We start from the raw sequence: 17595 nt of genomic DNA, 5'->3' as shown, positions 1-17595 counted from the left end.
CCATCCAGAACAAAGCAGCTTGCTTGACTGACACTCACCAACAATCAAACAATCCACCACAGACACTCAGTAGCAGGAATGTGTGCCATATTCAAGATGCACTGCAAAAAATCATCAAGGCTCCTTAGGCAGCATTGTCTAAGCCCATGACCACTGTCATCCAGAAGAACAGGGGAAGCAGATACATGAAATACCACCACCTGCAAGTTCCCTTTAAAACCACTCAACATCCTGACTTAAAAATATATTGTTGTTCCATTAGTAGCAGTGGGTCAAAATCCTGTGGATCTAGCAAACTGCATTAACTAAAAGGATGCTAATGAATTTGATTGCATTTAGTCAGAAGGGTCAAATATTTGTATTTATTTCCCCTTATATCTACAGTCACAGTCCTGCATAAAATAGTGGATAGGATTAGGGTATTTGTTTTATTCCTCTTTCACTTTTCTTTAAGTTGCTTTTTGAAGGTTGTTTAGCCTCCTTTTCCAGTGCTTCCTCATCAGTCATTGCACACTAGATTTCAATCCAATGATCCATCAATCCACCATTCCAAGGCTTGGATGTTGTCCTCCTATATCACCAAATTATATTTCTCAAAGCCTAACCAGAAAATTACTTAACTTCACCTTCTAGAGAGGAGGCTGTGAGAATCGGTTAAAAAAAAGCAAATTAAACAGAGTGACTGGTAATATTTGAGGATGTATTGAGACGGAGTAATGAGATACAAATGTAATTCTATACCAGTTGAGTTCTCTGAGTTAGCTGCAATCCCACAAATAGTGGTTGAATCAGAAAGCCAACCAAGTCCTCTGTGGGAAAGTCACCTTGAGCTGTAGCTGTGTGTCACCTTCCATCTAATTCAAAAGAGAGGAATTGAGTAGATGGATCTGTGGTTTCCCCATGCACAGAATTCCCCATCTCAGTCACTCTGTCAGAAAGAGATGCCAGGTGAGCAGAAACATGTCCTCACATAGACAAGACTGAAGGAATCAGGAAAATAATTCTTGTGCTTCTTTTACTAGCTGTCAGTTGAGAACTGGTAGAAGCCTGGGACAATAATATCTCATGAGGAGACTGAAAACAAATTTTTGTCCACATTTAAAGGAGAAGTCACATACTTTATATTCTGCTTCTCCTCAAACTTGTGGGTGGGTTTGCAGGCAGTCACATCATCCCTTTCGGCCATGGTCCTCTGGATTTCTGGCAACTCATTCTTCCTCTCCTGAAGTGTATGTTCCTTTTCTCTCCCAGACTTAGTCAGTGGCGATCTCTGCAGCTTGCTGACCTCCTTGGTGTCATCCTGAGTAATGGACAAAGCAGGAGAATTAGGCCCAAACAAGATTTCTGTAAAATTACTACAAATTTCTAGAATATTAATGAGTTAAATCACTGTCATTTAAAAGGTTTCTTCAGTTTACTTTCAGAATGGAGTGTACAATGAGCAATATACTATCCTCTGGGGCAATCCCAAAACTAACAGTACAACTGGAATAACAAGGTGTAGAGCTGGATGAACACAGCAGGCCAAGCAGCATCAGAGGAGCAGGAAAGCTGACGTTTCGGGTCTGGACCCTTCTTCAGAAAATGGTATTTCCAGTACAACTGGAAACTTTGGGCTTTTGTATTAGAATCAAATCTGGAGACTTTTCTCATTTCCTGGGTTCTTGGAGTGATATGTCACTGGGATAGTTTAACCTTGCTTGAGAAATTGGGTTTTAATTATAGAAACCAGTGAATCATTTATCACTCTTTGGAATTTACAATGAGTTCTCAGAACCAATTAGTGCAAAAATGCAGTGTTTTCCAGTGAACTGAAACTTTGGAGAAAATTAGAACTACTAGAGGAGCTGGAACAATTTAAGCTCAGTGAATATGCCAGCCACAAGTCCTCGGCTTGAACTCCAATCGTGGAAGGCGTGCATAAGATTCAGGTTAATGCTCTTGAAGCGGTACTGGGACAGTGCTGCTGGGCTGCAAGTGTCACCTCTCAGTTGAAACATGAAACAGAGACTGCATTTGACATAAAACAATCCACAATATTATTTTTTGAAGATTAACAGAGAGGAGTTCTTCCTGGTGCCCAGTTCAATATTCATTCCCCAATCAACATTACGAAAAAACTGTTACATTGCTTGCGGAAGCTGGTCTTTGCTGTGTTTTCTAAGGTAGAACGGCAACTACTTTTCAAAAGCTATTCATTGGCTAAAACCCACTTTGTGGGGAGGGGGGGCGGTGGTGGTGGGGGGAGTTTGTCTATCTCATAAAAGGTGCTACATATGCAAATTCTTTCTCCCCATTAAGAATCCAGGCCTATCCCAGAACATAACTGATACAGAGCTGAACATAGGTACAGCAGTAGGCCATTCAGCCCTTCAAGCCTGCTTTGCTATTCAGTGAGACCAAAGCTGATCAGTGGCCTAAGCCCACAGACTTGACTTTCGCCCACATCCCTCACTTATCTCTTGAAATATTACATTGCTCCTCATATTGAGGAAAAACCCAGGGTATAGGAATGAATCTCAAGGATCAGCCTAGCCTTGTGGGCAGTGAAAGTGTCACCATATTCCAGTGAAAGTTGCATTTGCTACTGTTTAGCCTCTTGTTCAAACCAGCGAAAACTAGAAAGATGGGTTTGCCATAAGGAGATTTACAGAATGGAATCATGAATATACAGATGGTAGGTCAGGTCTTAAAAACTTGTCCTGTCCCTGGAAAAAGGACTTTCAGTTCTGTGACTCCCTTATAAAGGACATACGCCCTCAGTGATAGTTGCTGACAAGAAAGTCAACTATTGTTTTAGTGCTTTTAACTTCTGTGAGCACGTCTCGACTTTCAGTGAAATGTTAAATCAAGGCCGCTCTTGCTTTCATAGGTGGTGCAAAAGATCCTGTGTTACTATTAAGAAATGAGCAGGAGAGAGATTCCCAGTGTTCTGTCCAACTGACATCCATCAATGAATATCACCAAAGAACAGATTATCTGGTTATCATATTGCTGCTTATGGGAGATTAATACCTAAATTCTCATAGAACCCTTACAGTGCGGAAACAGGCCATTCGGCTCAACAAGTCCACACAGACTGTCCAAAGAGCATCCCACCCAGACCAACCCCTACCCTATCCCTGTAACCCTGCATTTCCCAAGGCTAATCCAATTAGCCTACACATCCCTGTACACTATGGGCAATTTAGTATGGCCAATCCACCTAGCCTGCACATCTTTGGACTGTGGGAGGAAACCCACACAGACACAGGAACAATGTGCAAACTCCACACAAACAGTCGCCCAAGGGTGGAATTGAACCTGGGTCCCTGGCACTGTGAGGCAGCAGTGCTAACCACTGAGTCACCATGCTGCAACTCAATTGGCTGCTAATTATTTGCAAAAAATGCTTTCTCATCAGATGGGGGCATCATTGATAAGGTCAGTGCTTGTTGACCATCCCCAATAGCCCTTGAACTGATTTGCGTGCCAGGGCATTTCGGTGGCCAGTTAAGAGTCACCCTCATTGCTGCAGATGTGGAGTCATGTGTAAGCCAAACTAGCTAAGAATGACATATTTCTTTCCCTAAAGGACATTAATGAACCAGATGGGTTTTAATGAAAGTTGATGATAGTAGCATGGTCACCATTATTGAGACCAGCTTTATATTTATCTGACCCCATGTATATCAGCCTGGGTCTCTGGATTACAAGTCAAATAACACCACTGTTTCCCCAAGTTTCCTGCATTTTGATCGTGACTCCATTTGAAAAGTAATTACCTCATAAGTTGCTTTGAGCTGTCCTGAGGTGGAAGTCACTATATAAATACAAGGCTTTTTATTTAAAACACAACACTTTCTCCCCTGAAATCCGCTCAGTTTGAAAAACAGTCACAAAAATCACAGCCTGTGGGGATGGAGATTATTGTCCTATCATTGGGCGCTGCATTCATATGCAAGTAACACAGATGAAAAAAAATGCTCAGATTGTTTCTGTTGATAGTCAACATGCGCCCTTTAACTGTTCCTCTCCATTTCTGGCTCTGTTGCATCTTCTTCTAAGGATTTAAGGATGTAGACATCTCTATCAGCAATCAGAAGGTTACTATCTTCGTCCAACTAATGTGTTAAACAAGAAATCATTTTCACCCAGAGATAGTAGGAACTGCAGATGCTGGAGAATCCGAGACAACAAGGTGCAGGGCTGGATGAACACAGCAGGCCAAGCAGCATCATAGGAGCAGAGAGGCTGACGTTTTGGGCCTAGACCCTTCATCAGAAAAGGGGGTGGGGAAGGGGGTTTTGAAATAAATAGGGAGAGAGTGGGAGGCGGATAGAAGAGGGATAGAGGAGAGGATAGGTGGAGAGGAAACAAACAGGTTGAAGAGGTGGGGATGGAGCCAGGAAAGGTGAGTGTAGGTAGGGAGTTAGGAAGGGGATAGGTCAGTCCAGGGAGGATGGACAGGTCAAGGGGGCGGGATGAGGTTGGTCGGTAGGAGATGGAGGTGCGGCTTGAGGTGGGAGGAGGGGATAGGTGGGAGGAAGAACCGGTTAGGGAGGCAGGGACGAGCTGGACTGGTTTTGGGATGCAGTGGGGGGAGGGGAGATTTTGAAACTTGTGAAATCCACATTGATACCATTGGGCTGCAGGGTTCCCAAGCGGAATACGTACCACCCCACCAACCTCCGGATCCAACGCATCATCCTCCGACACTTCCGCCATCTGCAATCCGACCCCACCACCAAAGACATCTTTCCCTCCCCACCCTTATCTGCTTTCCGGAGGGACAACTCTCTCCGTGACTCCCTTGTCCGCTCCACACTCCCCTCCAGCTCCACCACACCCGGCACTTTTCCCTGCAACCGCAGGAAGTGCTACACCTGCCCCCATACTTCCTCCCTCACCCCCATCCCAGGCCCCAAGAAGACTTTCCACATCAAGCAGATGTTCACCTGCACATCTGCCAATGTGGTATACTGCATCCGCTGTACCCGGTGTGGCTTCCTCTACATCGGGGAAACCAAGCGGAGACTCGGGGACCGCTTTGCAGAACACCTACGCTCGGTTCGCAACAAACAACTGCACCTCCCAGTCGCGAACCATTTCAACTCCCCCTCCCATTCCTCAGACGACATGTCCATCCTGGGCCTCCTGCAGTGCCACAACGATGCCACCCGAAGGTTGCAGGAACAGCAACTCATATTCCGCTTGGGAACCCTGCAGCCCAATGGTATCAATGTGGATTTCACAAGTTTCAAAATCTCCCCTCCCCCCACCGCATCCCAAAACCAGTCCAGCTCGTCCCTGCCTCCCTAACCTGTTCTTCCTCCCACCTATCCCCTCCTCCCACCTCAAGCCGCACCTCCATCTCCTACCGACCAACCTCATCCCGCCCCCTTGACCTGTCCGTCCTCCCTGGACTGACCTATCCCCTTCCTAACTCCCTACCTACACTCACCTTTCCTGGCTCCATCACTGCCTCTTCGACCTGTTTGTTTCCTCTCCACCTATCCTCTCCTCTATCCCTCTTCTATCCGCCTCCCACTCTCTCCCTATTTATTTCAAAACCCCCTTCCCCTCCCCCTTTTCTGATGAAGGGTCTAGGCCCGAAACGTCAGCCTCTCTGCTCCTATGATGCTGCTTGGCCTGCTGTGTTCATCCAGCCCTGCACCTTGTTGTCTCAATCATTTTCACCCCTTTTGTTTTAAAAATATTTTCTATTCAACCTTTTCAGAGATGTAATTACACACCTCTTGAGCAGGTAGGACTTAAACCTGGTCCAGAGGTAAAGCCACTACCACTGTGCCATAAACACCACAAAACTTTTCTTCCAGACAGAAATGTATAATCAGTGCACGAGTAATCATCCAGTCACAATAAAAACATTGCAATGGTTATGCTTATCACATGTCAAGCCCCTTACACTGGTACTACAACACTGAAGTAGACCTTGATTTAGTGACAGTGTTGTTCTGAAGGAAGCAGCACCCTGTTTTATATCTCTCATGACAACAGAAATAAAAATAGGAAGAGAGGTGTAAAATAGGCTGGTATCTCACCATCAACCATTTACACACAGCCAAAATCTACCATAATCACAAATGCCCGCTAATGCCAGCATTCATGTTTAAATTGCAGCAGTCTTAAAATGGCCAAACATCCACATTTGTTTACTGCCGCAAATAATTAAAAGGGTGAACTCAAACTCTCAAACTACATAGGCAATTTGGTTTGTCTAAATGGTACAAAGGTGATGTCTCAAATTTGCAACATTCTGTACAGGAACCCAAGGTTCCACCCTGCAGCTTACACAATATGGGTTTAATTGAAATATCTGGTACCTTGCCTGTCTGGAGATGATATACCATACAGCGCTGGCTCTCCAGCTCCTGACGCAGGTCAACCACATGTTGGCACAGATCCTCACTGGCTCTGCACAGTGCATGGATAGCTTCTCCTAACGTCATTCGTGTCAGGCTCCTGCAAAATAATGAGGAGGTGGGTTTCACAATGCACGTCCTAGCAGATTCCCTCCTGGTGCAGTGAACCTGTCACATGAGGGTCTGTGCTCATTTGCTTGCTCTGATTGGACCTGAGATTTTGAAACAGAGGAAGGAACACCAGCTACCAAAAGGCACTGAAGATTCTCCTGGAAGAGAGTGTCAGGACGTGAGAGACATGTTAATCTGGATTTACCTTCCACTGTCTAGCTGTCCCTGAGATTACACAAACTCTTTGGCCCATGTCAGTTGTTCCTACAATATGACCTGTCAATCATTACATTGGATTTTTAAAATTTGGTACAAAAAACACCCATCAGAATTAATTTTCAGCCAATAAGTTGCTTTCTTTTTGAGAAAGAAGCACAGTAGGAAAAGAAAGCAAATGAGAAAAGTAGTTAGAATTTTAGAGTTAAAAAACATGGAAATAAATGCATTGGATAAAACAAAATTAAATTAATATTAATATATAGGAGATTGAGAGATCAGCTAGAGTGGGAAATATATTTTAATACAGAAATTGCATTGAAATTCTTTCAATCTCTTGTCAAACTTAAGGTGGAAGATCTGAAGGATTTACATGGAACTTCAAGGTCGTTATTTTGCTAATTTGTATTTGTAATGTGTGTTTTAAGTTCATTAGTCAGTATTGTTAGGGAAGGGTTTCTTGAAATTCTTTCACAAGATGTGGGTGACACTAGTTAAGCCAGCATTTGTTGTCCATCCCTGATTGCCCAGCAGGAGGTGACAATTAGCCACTTTGTTGAACTGCTGCAGTGCATGTAAGATAGATGTGGGAGAATGGGAGTGAATGAGTTGACTAGGGTTAACCATGGTGGTGTCAGTGACTCACCTCAGTTTACTGCAGGGTGGACTTATAACTCTCCCCAAGGCTTGCATTTGTGTACTCTGTATTAACACACGAATGCGTTCACACTCTGTCTTGATCTCAGACACAAAGGACTTTTCTGCCTGCTCCTCCTGCATTCTGGCTTCTCTCTCTTTGAGGGAAACTTCACTGTTCTTGGCTCGAAGGATCTGCAACTCCTCCTCCATCTTTGAAGTCAGTCTCTCAATTTCTTTTTCTTTACCCTAGACTCGCAACAGGAGCAGAAGCTCAGGGCAATCCCAAAGAAAATATGAAACTTAATCAATTTTGCACAATATTAATAATGAGACAATAATGGAAACCATACTACCCTCTACAATACTAGTAAGGATCAAACCTTACCAGGGCTTAGAATAATACTACTGTGGATAGACAGCCATTAGCATTGATCAGACCCAACATTACTAGGGGTTAGAGTCACCAGTACTAAGAAATATAACAACATTACCATCAATCAGATTTAACTTTATCAGGGATCAAATGATTGGTTAACTATAATCTTTCTTCTTAAAGCTGACAGTCTTCACTTCATACCAACTGCATTTCTTCCCTGAGCTGTTGGATCTCCTTTTCTTTCTCTTCGGTCATCTGAGTCTTCAGATTGCTTATGGCCTGATCTGTCTTTTGCTGGAGGGAATGGCTGTGGACCTCCAGCTCCTGGATTCTCTGCCAACAAAAACACAATATAAAAAAGTGTCCAGAGGGAGTGCAGAACACATTGATCAGGTTCATCATAGAACACTCGATGTCCAAACTGCCACTTGCTTCAGCTATTTATAGTTCTCTTTCACCCACAAGATATTCCTTCTCAAAAGGATTTTGGCATTTTGTTAATAACTAGTATCAAATCAATTGCACTGGGCAGTGGTTAGATACTAGCTCAACAATAGCATGGTTTTCTTCTAAATTCTTTTAATCTCTTCTTTACATGTTACCAAATGTTGTTTTATCTCTATATTTCTCCAGTTTAACTCCCTTAGCTCCACCCTTATGGCTGGCTTCTCCGAAATGATAATTTGGTGTTTGTAACTACTAATCAATCTATCCTTAATTTTAATTGCTGCAGCATCGGTGGCTGTATCTTCAGTTGGCTTCATTCCACTCTCTAGAATGCTCTCCATTTGATTCTCTGACCCTCGATCTTGCTTGTCTCCCTCAACGCTCTCCTTAAGATCTATTACTTCTGTTCTAATTACCTCCTTATGAGAAATTCAGTGTGAAACATTGTTTCATAATGCCCTGCGATGCATTTTGCAATGTTTCATTGCATTAAAATTGCAATACAAGTTGTTGTTGTTGTAAACCTGATCTCGGAAAGTTTGAAGTTGATGTTGGGTTCCTGATGAGGAAAAGGTGCATTCACAGGTGTTTAAAAAAGATCAATTCCTTGTAATAGGTCTAGTTGAGTTGCTTCAGCTGAGATATTGATGCAATAGTCCAAAGGACCTGTTTCTGTTCTGCAACAGCTATTCATAGATCATCATAGAATCCCTACAGTGTGGAAACAGGCCCTTCGGCCCAACAAGTCCACACCGACCCTCACAGCATCCCACCCAGACCCATCCCCCTGTAACCCACCTAATCCACACATCCCTGAACACTACGGTCAATTTAGCATGGCCAATCCACCTAGCCTGTACATCTTTGGACTGTGGGCGGAAACCGGAGCACCCGGAGGAAACCCACGCAGACACAGGGAAAACGTGCAAACTCCACACAGTCAATCGCCCGAGGGTGGAATTGAACCTGGGTCCCTGGCCCCTGCTAACCACTGAGCCACCGTGCTGCCCTGCGAGTCTATTCCATGACTCCTTCCTCTAGGTTGAGACCATGGTTGGATTGTGATGTGTAAAATTAAACAGTGGACGCCCAAAAGGTGATTACTTCTGATCATTTAGCTTGAAAGGCAAGTTAGACCTCCAAACATGCACCTGAGCTTCCACTGAATAGTTCACACTGTAAATCAGAAAACACAGAAAGGAATAAGTGATTCCACACTGTGGTCTGCTGACATTAAGAAAAATAAATTACTCAACTAATGTTACAGACATATTTAGTGCATATATGATGTTAAAGAGTCTGCTAAAAAGTCAGGACATGGTTACCATGACAAACCTTATCTCACACGGTTCCTTGAATCTGATAATGAGCTCTTGGAGCCTTAAGGAAGGTCAAGGGAGTGTTTCACTGGAGTATTGCAAGTCAATGATAGAATTTTTTTTGCGTGTGAAAATATTGTTTCTAAATCCTAGAATAACATTAAATTAATGCTTTCAAAATTAAATCAGTGACTACACTTCAAACATATGTAATTGGCTGTAAAGCAATTTTAGACAAACAGAAGTCATGAAGCTAATATAAAAATGGCAACTCTTTCTTTATCAACACTTAAAGAGACAAAATATCTTCATTGTGCAACTACTCATCTTTTGGAGTAGATCAGGTAACATATCTCATGAAAGAAAGTGTTCTGTTTCCTTCAGTGAGGGAGACCTTTTTACAGAGAGAGAGTCTTATCCTTAGGAATTAAGTTTAAACTCAAACTTCAGCTATTTTTAAAGGGAAGAGCAAGACAACTATGTCTTAGCCCCATTCATAAACTTGACATTCCAATTCTCTGTTTTTAAAACTGACTATCCAAGCCTTGCACAAATCAATTAATTATTGGGATAGTGGCCAATTTGTTCTGCTAAATTACATGCTAACCTTCTGCAATTCGACTAATTTGTGTTGTAAAGTGAGTGAGTTTCTCCGTTCTTTCTCCAGGTCCTCAATGGCCTGTTTAAGGGCTCTCCCATTCACCTCTTCCAGAGACAGACCATGTTGTTGGAGCTGTTCCTTCGAATCTGCTTCCCACTTCTGGTTTTCAAGATCCAAGGCATTCGGAACCTGGAGATACACATTCATGTGTATAAATATAAAAGCTATGTCAAGAGGGAAAAATAACGAACTAGTCGAGTAAAGTCAGATTCAAAAGTGAAGTCCCATGTGGGTAAATAGCCAGGCTGCTCAATGTCCATGAGAAGAAAGGACATATGGGTGAGATATGAAGGACTGTGGGTGCTCAGGGAACAGCAGTTCTGTAGAAGCTGGCACTTTCAGGTCAGCAGAGTCAAATTAATTAAACCACCAAAATATGCATGAACATTAGAATGGATCTGCAGCTAGACATCAAACGTGGCTTGGTGAAGCACAGAAGTGGGAGATGGGTGGAGACGATGGTATACCTGTTACCAGTGGCTTTGGTTATGCAAGTAAAACCTCCAGGTTTCCCGCCCATCCAGGTGTCAAAGCTGAAGAGCTACCTTACTGAGCACTCACTTCAGGATAGTTGGTCGCTGTCCTTACTTTGTCGTTGGACAGTACTTCCCTCTGTGCACTCACCACAAGGCTTTCACTGCACAAACATGTGTCTCAATAAAGAGGTGCCTCACCGACTCCACTGCCTCCTGTTTCAACTCTTCAGTCAGTTTCTTCATCGACTTATCCTGACCTTGGACCTGTTCTTGCAAGGTCAGCGTTTCTTCACGCTTGGTCTGGGGAAAACAGTAGCCATTGGCCACAAATACATTTAATAACCCCGAACCCCTCAGCTCATTGGCTTCATTTTTATGAACCACAGCGAGTGAGTCTTCACTGAGGTTTATTTACTAATATTTTGCTTTTATTCAGTATTTCCCCATTAAAACAAAACACTTTGGTGTGTACGGGTCTGAAGGAGTTAATGTGGAGGAGTGCCATAAACACCACCCAATATGATGATATCATATGGACTTGTGGGAGGAACAGCCTGGGATCTCAAAGGAGGGAAGACTATGCATCTGGTCCTTATCAATTTCTCTGTAACAATGTCTCTGTTACAGATCCCTGTAACCTGTAGCTGCTCGCTAATGAACTATATCTGGTAAATTACAAGTCTTTTTGTCTGCCAAAGATATTTTGTGGCCCCTCTTTGCCCTCCTAATTTCTCTTATAAGGACACCCCCAACAGTCTCTGTACTTCTGAAGGACCTCCCCTGTTTGATGCTCTGGTTCCCTGGTCTTGCTGCCCTTGCCCATCACACTTAGTGGAACACGCTGGCCCTGAACTCTCACTATTTTTAAAAAACTCCAAATATAGACTTACTTGCAAAGAGCTGCCCCTAGTCTATGCTTGCCAGTTCCTGTAAAATGATATTGAAATTGGACGTCCCCCAATGTAGGCACATAACAACACTATCCATATCCCTTTCCAGACTGACTTCGGAATTTGCAGAGTTATGGTCAATATTCCAAAATGTTCACCCGCTGACTGGCTTCATTCCCAAGGACTCGGTCTAGCACAGCCCCAACTCTAATAGGACTATTCGCGTACTGGCACAAAACACCCCATCTCTCTTACACTCCCTGAAGGCTGAAATCTGAGCTTCGAGTGCTATAACACATCAGGGATGGGGAGAATTACTTGGATGCTGTGTTTCAGGAGGCAGTCACGCTCCTTAGATTAATTACCTTGAGTTCGGTCATGGACAGGAGGACGTGACTATGAGCAAGGCAAGTAGAGGGATCCAAGAGGTAATACTGAAGGAGCCTCCGCCCTTGAGCTTGTCTAACAGGTTTGAGATTCTTGCTGCCCAAGTGGATGAGATAGGGGGCTGTAGGGACTATGAGCAAACTGACCCGAGCACCGTGGTACAGGGAGCCTTTCAATGATGGAGAGAAAAGTGAAATGTAGTTGTAATAGGGGATAGTATAGTCAGGGGAATAGACACTGTTCTTTGTGGCCATGATCGAGATTCCCGAAGGCTGTGTTACCTGCCTAGTGTCTGAATTCAGAATCTCTCATCTATGCTGTAAAGGAACTTGCAGTGGGAGGGGAAAGATCCTGTTGTTGGGGTCCACGTAAGTACCAATGATACGGGTAAAAAGAAGTTCTGCTGAGAAAATACGAGAAGCCAGGGGCTAAATTAAAAAGCAGAACCGAAAAGATAATAACATCCAGATAACTATCTGAGCCATGAGCTAATTGGCACAGGGTCAATATTATTAAAGAGGTAAACACTTGGTTCAAAGATTGGGTTGGGGAGAAACAGGTTGGAATTCATGGGTCATTGGCACCAGTGCTGGGGAAGGAGGGAGCTGTTCCAAAAGGACAGGCTCCACTTGAATCATGCTGCGAGGAGAGCCCTGGTGAATTGCATAACCAGGGCTGTGGACAGGTCTTTGAACTAAATAGTGGTGGGGGTGGGTTCAGCTTGCATGGAAAATTATGGAACAAGTTAAAGGGGTGGGGGAGGGCTGAGCAGAGGACAAGTGATAGGACAGAGTATGGAAAGGCTCAGGAATCTAGCTCCAAGCACAGCAGAGAAGGGGACAACTATTAGAAGTGGGCAGTGAATGCAAGATCCAGGTTGTTGCACTTAAATGCATGCAGTATACGCAACAAGATAAATAAGTTTGTAGCGCAGATTGAAATTGGGATGTACAACATTGTGGGTAACCGAGAGGTGGCTGCAAAGGGACCAGAACTGGGAACTATATATCCAAGATACATATCCTATTGAAAGGACAGGCAGAGGCGCAGGGTTGTCTTGTTAGTAAGAAATGAAACTAAATTGATAATGAAAAGTGATATAGTCAGGAAGCATGAGGATCTGTGTGGGTAGAGTTGAGGAACTGTAAAGGAGAAAAAGCCCTGATGGGAGTTGTGTACAGGCCTCCTATCAGTAGTCAGGATGTGGGGCAGAAAATATATCACGACATTGAAAAAGCAAGTAAGAAAAGTGTTATTACGATAATCATGGAGGACTTCAGTATGGACTGGGATAATTAGGTTGGTAGCAGATTCCAAGAAATGAAATTTTGTTGAATGTTTACAAGATATTTTTAGGAGCAGCTTCTGGTGGAGCCCACTAGATGAGAAGGAATTGCTTTTCTCAGAGGGTAGTGAAAAATCTGGGGGTTTCTCCACTGCAGAGGGTTTTAATGACTGGGTCATTAAGTATAATCAAGGCTGAAAGAAATAGGCGTTCAATCAGTATAAGGGAATCAAGGGTTATGGGGAAAACTAAAGGAAAGTGGAGTTGAGGATTATCAGATCAGAGGATGATCTCATTGAATGAGAGAGCCGATGTGGTAGGCTGAATGGCCTACATCTTACAGGATGCAGCCAAGCTTTTCTCAGATAATTCTGTTGTGAAGCACCTACACTAACGGCACTATGAAAAATACAAGTTATCACCGTTGCTCCTCAACTTACATGCAAAAAAAGTGAGATACTCTGGAGCAAGGTTCTCAAGAACTCTGGGCAACACTTCATAAATCCTTCAGCTCAGCAGGTCTATTGGTGCAGTGAGAGGCTTTTAAGGAAGGAAAGGAATTTCATTTATAAAGCACCTTGTCATGGCTCTCAGAAAAATCCCAAAATATTTCATGAAGAACAAATTACTTTTAACTGCACTCCCTGTTGGTATGTCAGCAAAGTGTGCTTCAATCCTACACAAAGATGTCCTGTAACTGGCCGTTCCTTCCCTTGCCAGTTACAATTTCTTTGGTGAAGACTATGAAATAGCTCACCTCATCGTCATAGTTTAGTTGGATATTGAAGAGCCTATCAGAATAAGTGCCAGAACCTCATTTAGATTGGAACATTGACAATTTTATACCAAACCTTTGGTTTTGAGATATCAGTCGATTGATGGCTGGGCAAAACAGAACGGAATAAGATCTGTTTTAAGTGACATGCTCGCCAGGTATCGCGCGTGACAGAATCTGTACCATCACAATTACAAGTTCACAGTGCACTCAGCCGACATCTCACCAGAATCATTAACACAATCAAATTACCTGCTCCCATTGCTTTTCCACGGTGTTTAAAGTGAGCTGTCGTGCATGCTCCTTTCTAAGAGTTTCCATGGCAGACAGCTGAGCCTCTTTCTCTGCTCTCAATGTCATCACTATCTCCCTCAGCCTCAACTGCTCCATGTCCTTCTCCAAGAGGATTTTCTCCAGGGCGCTGACCTTCAGGTCACATTCTGTCAGCCGTGACAAAAGCTCATGAACACAGATTGAGTTGTTGGAGTTTGGGGCAGCTCTCTATCAAAATGGAAAGGAAAGAAACAGTGTCCTCAGTACAACAGGCAGGACTGTACTCAGAACAATATTAGACATCACCTCATTAGGACCTGCAACCCAAGCAATATCTTACTTGAAAGCCTGCTTTAAAAAGGTACCAAAGATTTTTAAAGATCTATTCAGTGGATGTCGCTCATTAGGCAGCATTTATTGACCATTCCTACTTACCCTGGAGAAGATGGTGAGCTGCCTTCTTGAACTGCTGCAGTATATAGGGGATAGTTACACTCACATACCTGTTAGGAAGCGCGTTCCAAGATTTTGACCCAGCAATATTGAAGGTAATATTGTTCTAAGTCAGCATGGTATGTGGCTTGGAGGGGAACTTGTAGATGGTGATGCTTCCATGCACACACTAATCTTGTCCTTCTAGGTGGTACGTTGTTGATGAAAAAAAAAAATCGTTGCAGCAAATTCTGTAGATGGTGCACACTGCTGCTACTGTGCATCGGGTAGTGAAAGGAGAGAATGTTGAAAGTGGTGGATGGGGTACCAATCAATTAGGCTGCTTGGCCCTGGATTGTGTAAAGCTTCTTCAGCGTTGCTGGCACTGCACTCATTAAGGCAAGTGGTCAATATTCCATTACACTCCCATTTTGTGCCTCTGGAGAGTCAGGAGGAGAGTTGCACAAAGAATTCCCAGCCTCTGACCTGCTCTTGTAGCCACTACATACATATGGCTAGGCCAATTCAGTTTCTGTTCCATGGTAACCCCCAGGATGTTGATAGTGGGGGTTTCAGTGACATCAATTCAGTCATGATATGTAAGCTCTTGGTTCCCATCAAAAGGTGAAGACAGGTTATTGGTGCCACTTCATCCATTTGATGTGATCCTAAAATCTCTCAAATGATACCAACCCCATTGATCATCCAGCTGGATAATCATTCTGCATGTTATCCATTTTTTCTGTCTCAAATGTTTCTCATGAAAGCTGTAACCCTCACTTCCTTGATCTGGGATCCCAGTATAACTCAAAACAACACTCCTGATTAACCTCAGCACTGTATTTAATATTTTGTGTTATCTTGTATGGACCCTTCTCAGTCACCTGCAGACATGAGTTATTCCTGCCTTTCCTCTAGCTCAATCCTTTGAAATTGGATCAGCCTCTACTTTACAGCAGCTCCGTGGTTCGAATCTTACATTACACACAGTCTGTGGGAGTTGATGACCAAAGGCTAAGGACTTGCCAACTGAATGGAGCCAACAACAATACTGGCAGCTTTTTTTACAAACAATCAGTCACGCAGATTCAATGGAAATATTGTACACACTCCAGCATTATCCTTTCAGCATAGAAAATTGGGGTGTTGGAGAGGGGGAGTGGAATATTTGCTAAAGGTCTTTAAAGTATTATAGGGGTTTGACAGGATAGATACACTGAAGAAAGAATCAAGATCCGGGAGGCTATCATGGATCAGAAACTTAATTGGAACAGCCATATGTAGATAATGGCTACAATAGCAGGTCAGAGGCTAGGAATTCTTTGTGCATCCTCTGGTGGGGGTATCAAGGAGAAGGAGACAAACATTTTGGAATAAAAACAGGTCATACCTTATCCACACAGTCAGAAATCTGGAATTACCGATCCCAAACTGCTGCTGATTCTGAGGGGCAGTTAGGGCTATCAAGACTGAGATAAGTTTTGGGTAAGTATATCAAAGGACATGGAACCCAGCATGGGTAAGTGGACTGGAGTGCAGACCAGCCCTGATCTAATTATGTGGTGGAGCAGGTCTGAGAAGCTCTCTGCCCAGTCTTGATCCTATTTGTCATGGTAGACCTGGCTCCTCATGACATCCTCTCAGTGAACAGCAATTGAAGAGACAGGCTAACACTGAATCCCTGCTCTGAGGTGTCCCCCATTCAGAACAGGTATGAATGTAAATCTCGAAACACACGGAGCATTAGGTCAAGGTCAATTATAGTCGCGAGGAGGCCACATTGTATTAAGTCTGTTTTAATCTGCATGAGGATAATCATTGACTTGGACACAGTGTCCTCAGAGATACAAGCAGAAACATAGAATAACAAAGAGAGGAGATTGGTACCTAATGGGTGTCTCTCTCACTTGAAGGAGATATCAGCGCTAATTTGGATTTGCAGATATCATCTGAAGGAATGTGTCCTCACCTCAACCTTTAGAATCCTCTTCAGTTCCCTGACCTGTGATTCCAGACCGCCATTTTTCTCCAGTAACTGAGTGATCTTTGCTGTCCTCTGCTCCAATCTTGCCCCAGATTCTTCCAGTTGCTGTAAAGCAGAAAGGAAGGGTAGAAGAGAGAGCAGAAACACAGGGAGATGTTTTTAAATAGAGTCTCTCAGGACTGGAATAGCCAGCGTGGACATACCAATCTCCAGCTGTACCTCTTCAATATCAAACCTAGCAGCTCCAAATCAGGTACAAAATAAAAGTTCTTCCTAGACCACTCCGAGAAATTGAGGAATTGGATGCAGCTTCAGCTGAGATGTATTGGCCTCTTCACGTTTAGGTTGTATTTTCCATTATGGTAGGAAACATGAAGGTTTAGATTGCCCTAAACTAGTGTTACCCCTTGCTTTGCTATTGCACCTGCAGTTGGCTCGGCTGGTAATTTCCTTTTGCTCTACTTGTGTGATTCTCCCACCCTCCCGCGCTTCCCTTGCTCTGAAAGCTTGTTTTCCCCCTTTGCTTTCCACACCAAGTATTCCTCCCCCGCCCACCCCCCCCCAAACTGGTTTCAACCCTTCTAGAAAGATCCCCTACATGCTGCAGCTGCTTGATCTGGAATCTGGTGTGCCGCTGCTCTGTCAATAAGTCATCTTTTGTGTTCCTGAGTTTCTTGTCCAAATCCTGATGCTCCCGGAAGGACAAACTGCTGCCAGGCTGTCGTGGATGGGCCCTCAGGTTATCTCGTTCCTGGGTGAACGCTGCAATCTGAGACAGACAGAACAGAATCACAAGGAGATAAAAGTTGTCCAACCTTCGGGAGAAAGGAACACAAGTGGAGAAGGGTCAACAAGTTGGGAAAGGGAAAGGGAAAGGAAGTGGTTGTGGCATGAGAGCAGATCAACCTCAGTCTGCTTTGTTATAGAGATAGTCATAGAGATGTACAGCACAGAAACAG

At 43.6% G+C, this 17595-nt stretch overlaps 1 protein-coding gene across 1 annotated transcript in view; it reads right to left on the bottom strand.

Moving 5' to 3' along the window:
• The window catches only part of si:ch211-102c2.8 (calponin homology domain-containing protein DDB_G0272472), a 38469-nt gene that overhangs the window by 8525 nt on the left and 12349 nt on the right, over window positions 1-17595 (bottom strand). The window contains exons 6-13 of the mRNA XM_048611313.1: window positions 17235-17405; window positions 16622-16741; window positions 14200-14448; window positions 10081-10263; window positions 7909-8040; window positions 7339-7577; window positions 6327-6465; window positions 1119-1300 (exon numbers count right to left, since the gene is read on the bottom strand). Coding sequence (XP_048467270.1) covers window positions 1119-1300; window positions 6327-6465; window positions 7339-7577; window positions 7909-8040; window positions 10081-10263; window positions 14200-14448; window positions 16622-16741; window positions 17235-17405 — 1415 coding nt within the window. The remainder of the gene's footprint in view (window positions 1-1118; window positions 1301-6326; window positions 6466-7338; window positions 7578-7908; window positions 8041-10080; window positions 10264-14199; window positions 14449-16621; window positions 16742-17234; window positions 17406-17595) is intronic.

Source organism: Rhincodon typus, chromosome 24 (genome assembly GCF_021869965.1).
Source record: "Rhincodon typus isolate 14 chromosome 24, sRhiTyp1.1, whole genome shotgun sequence".
In the NCBI taxonomy this organism is placed as follows: Eukaryota; Metazoa; Chordata; class Chondrichthyes; order Orectolobiformes; family Rhincodontidae; genus Rhincodon; species Rhincodon typus.
Note: the sequence above shows the minus strand (reverse complement) of the source record. Positions and strands in the feature narration are given on the sequence as shown.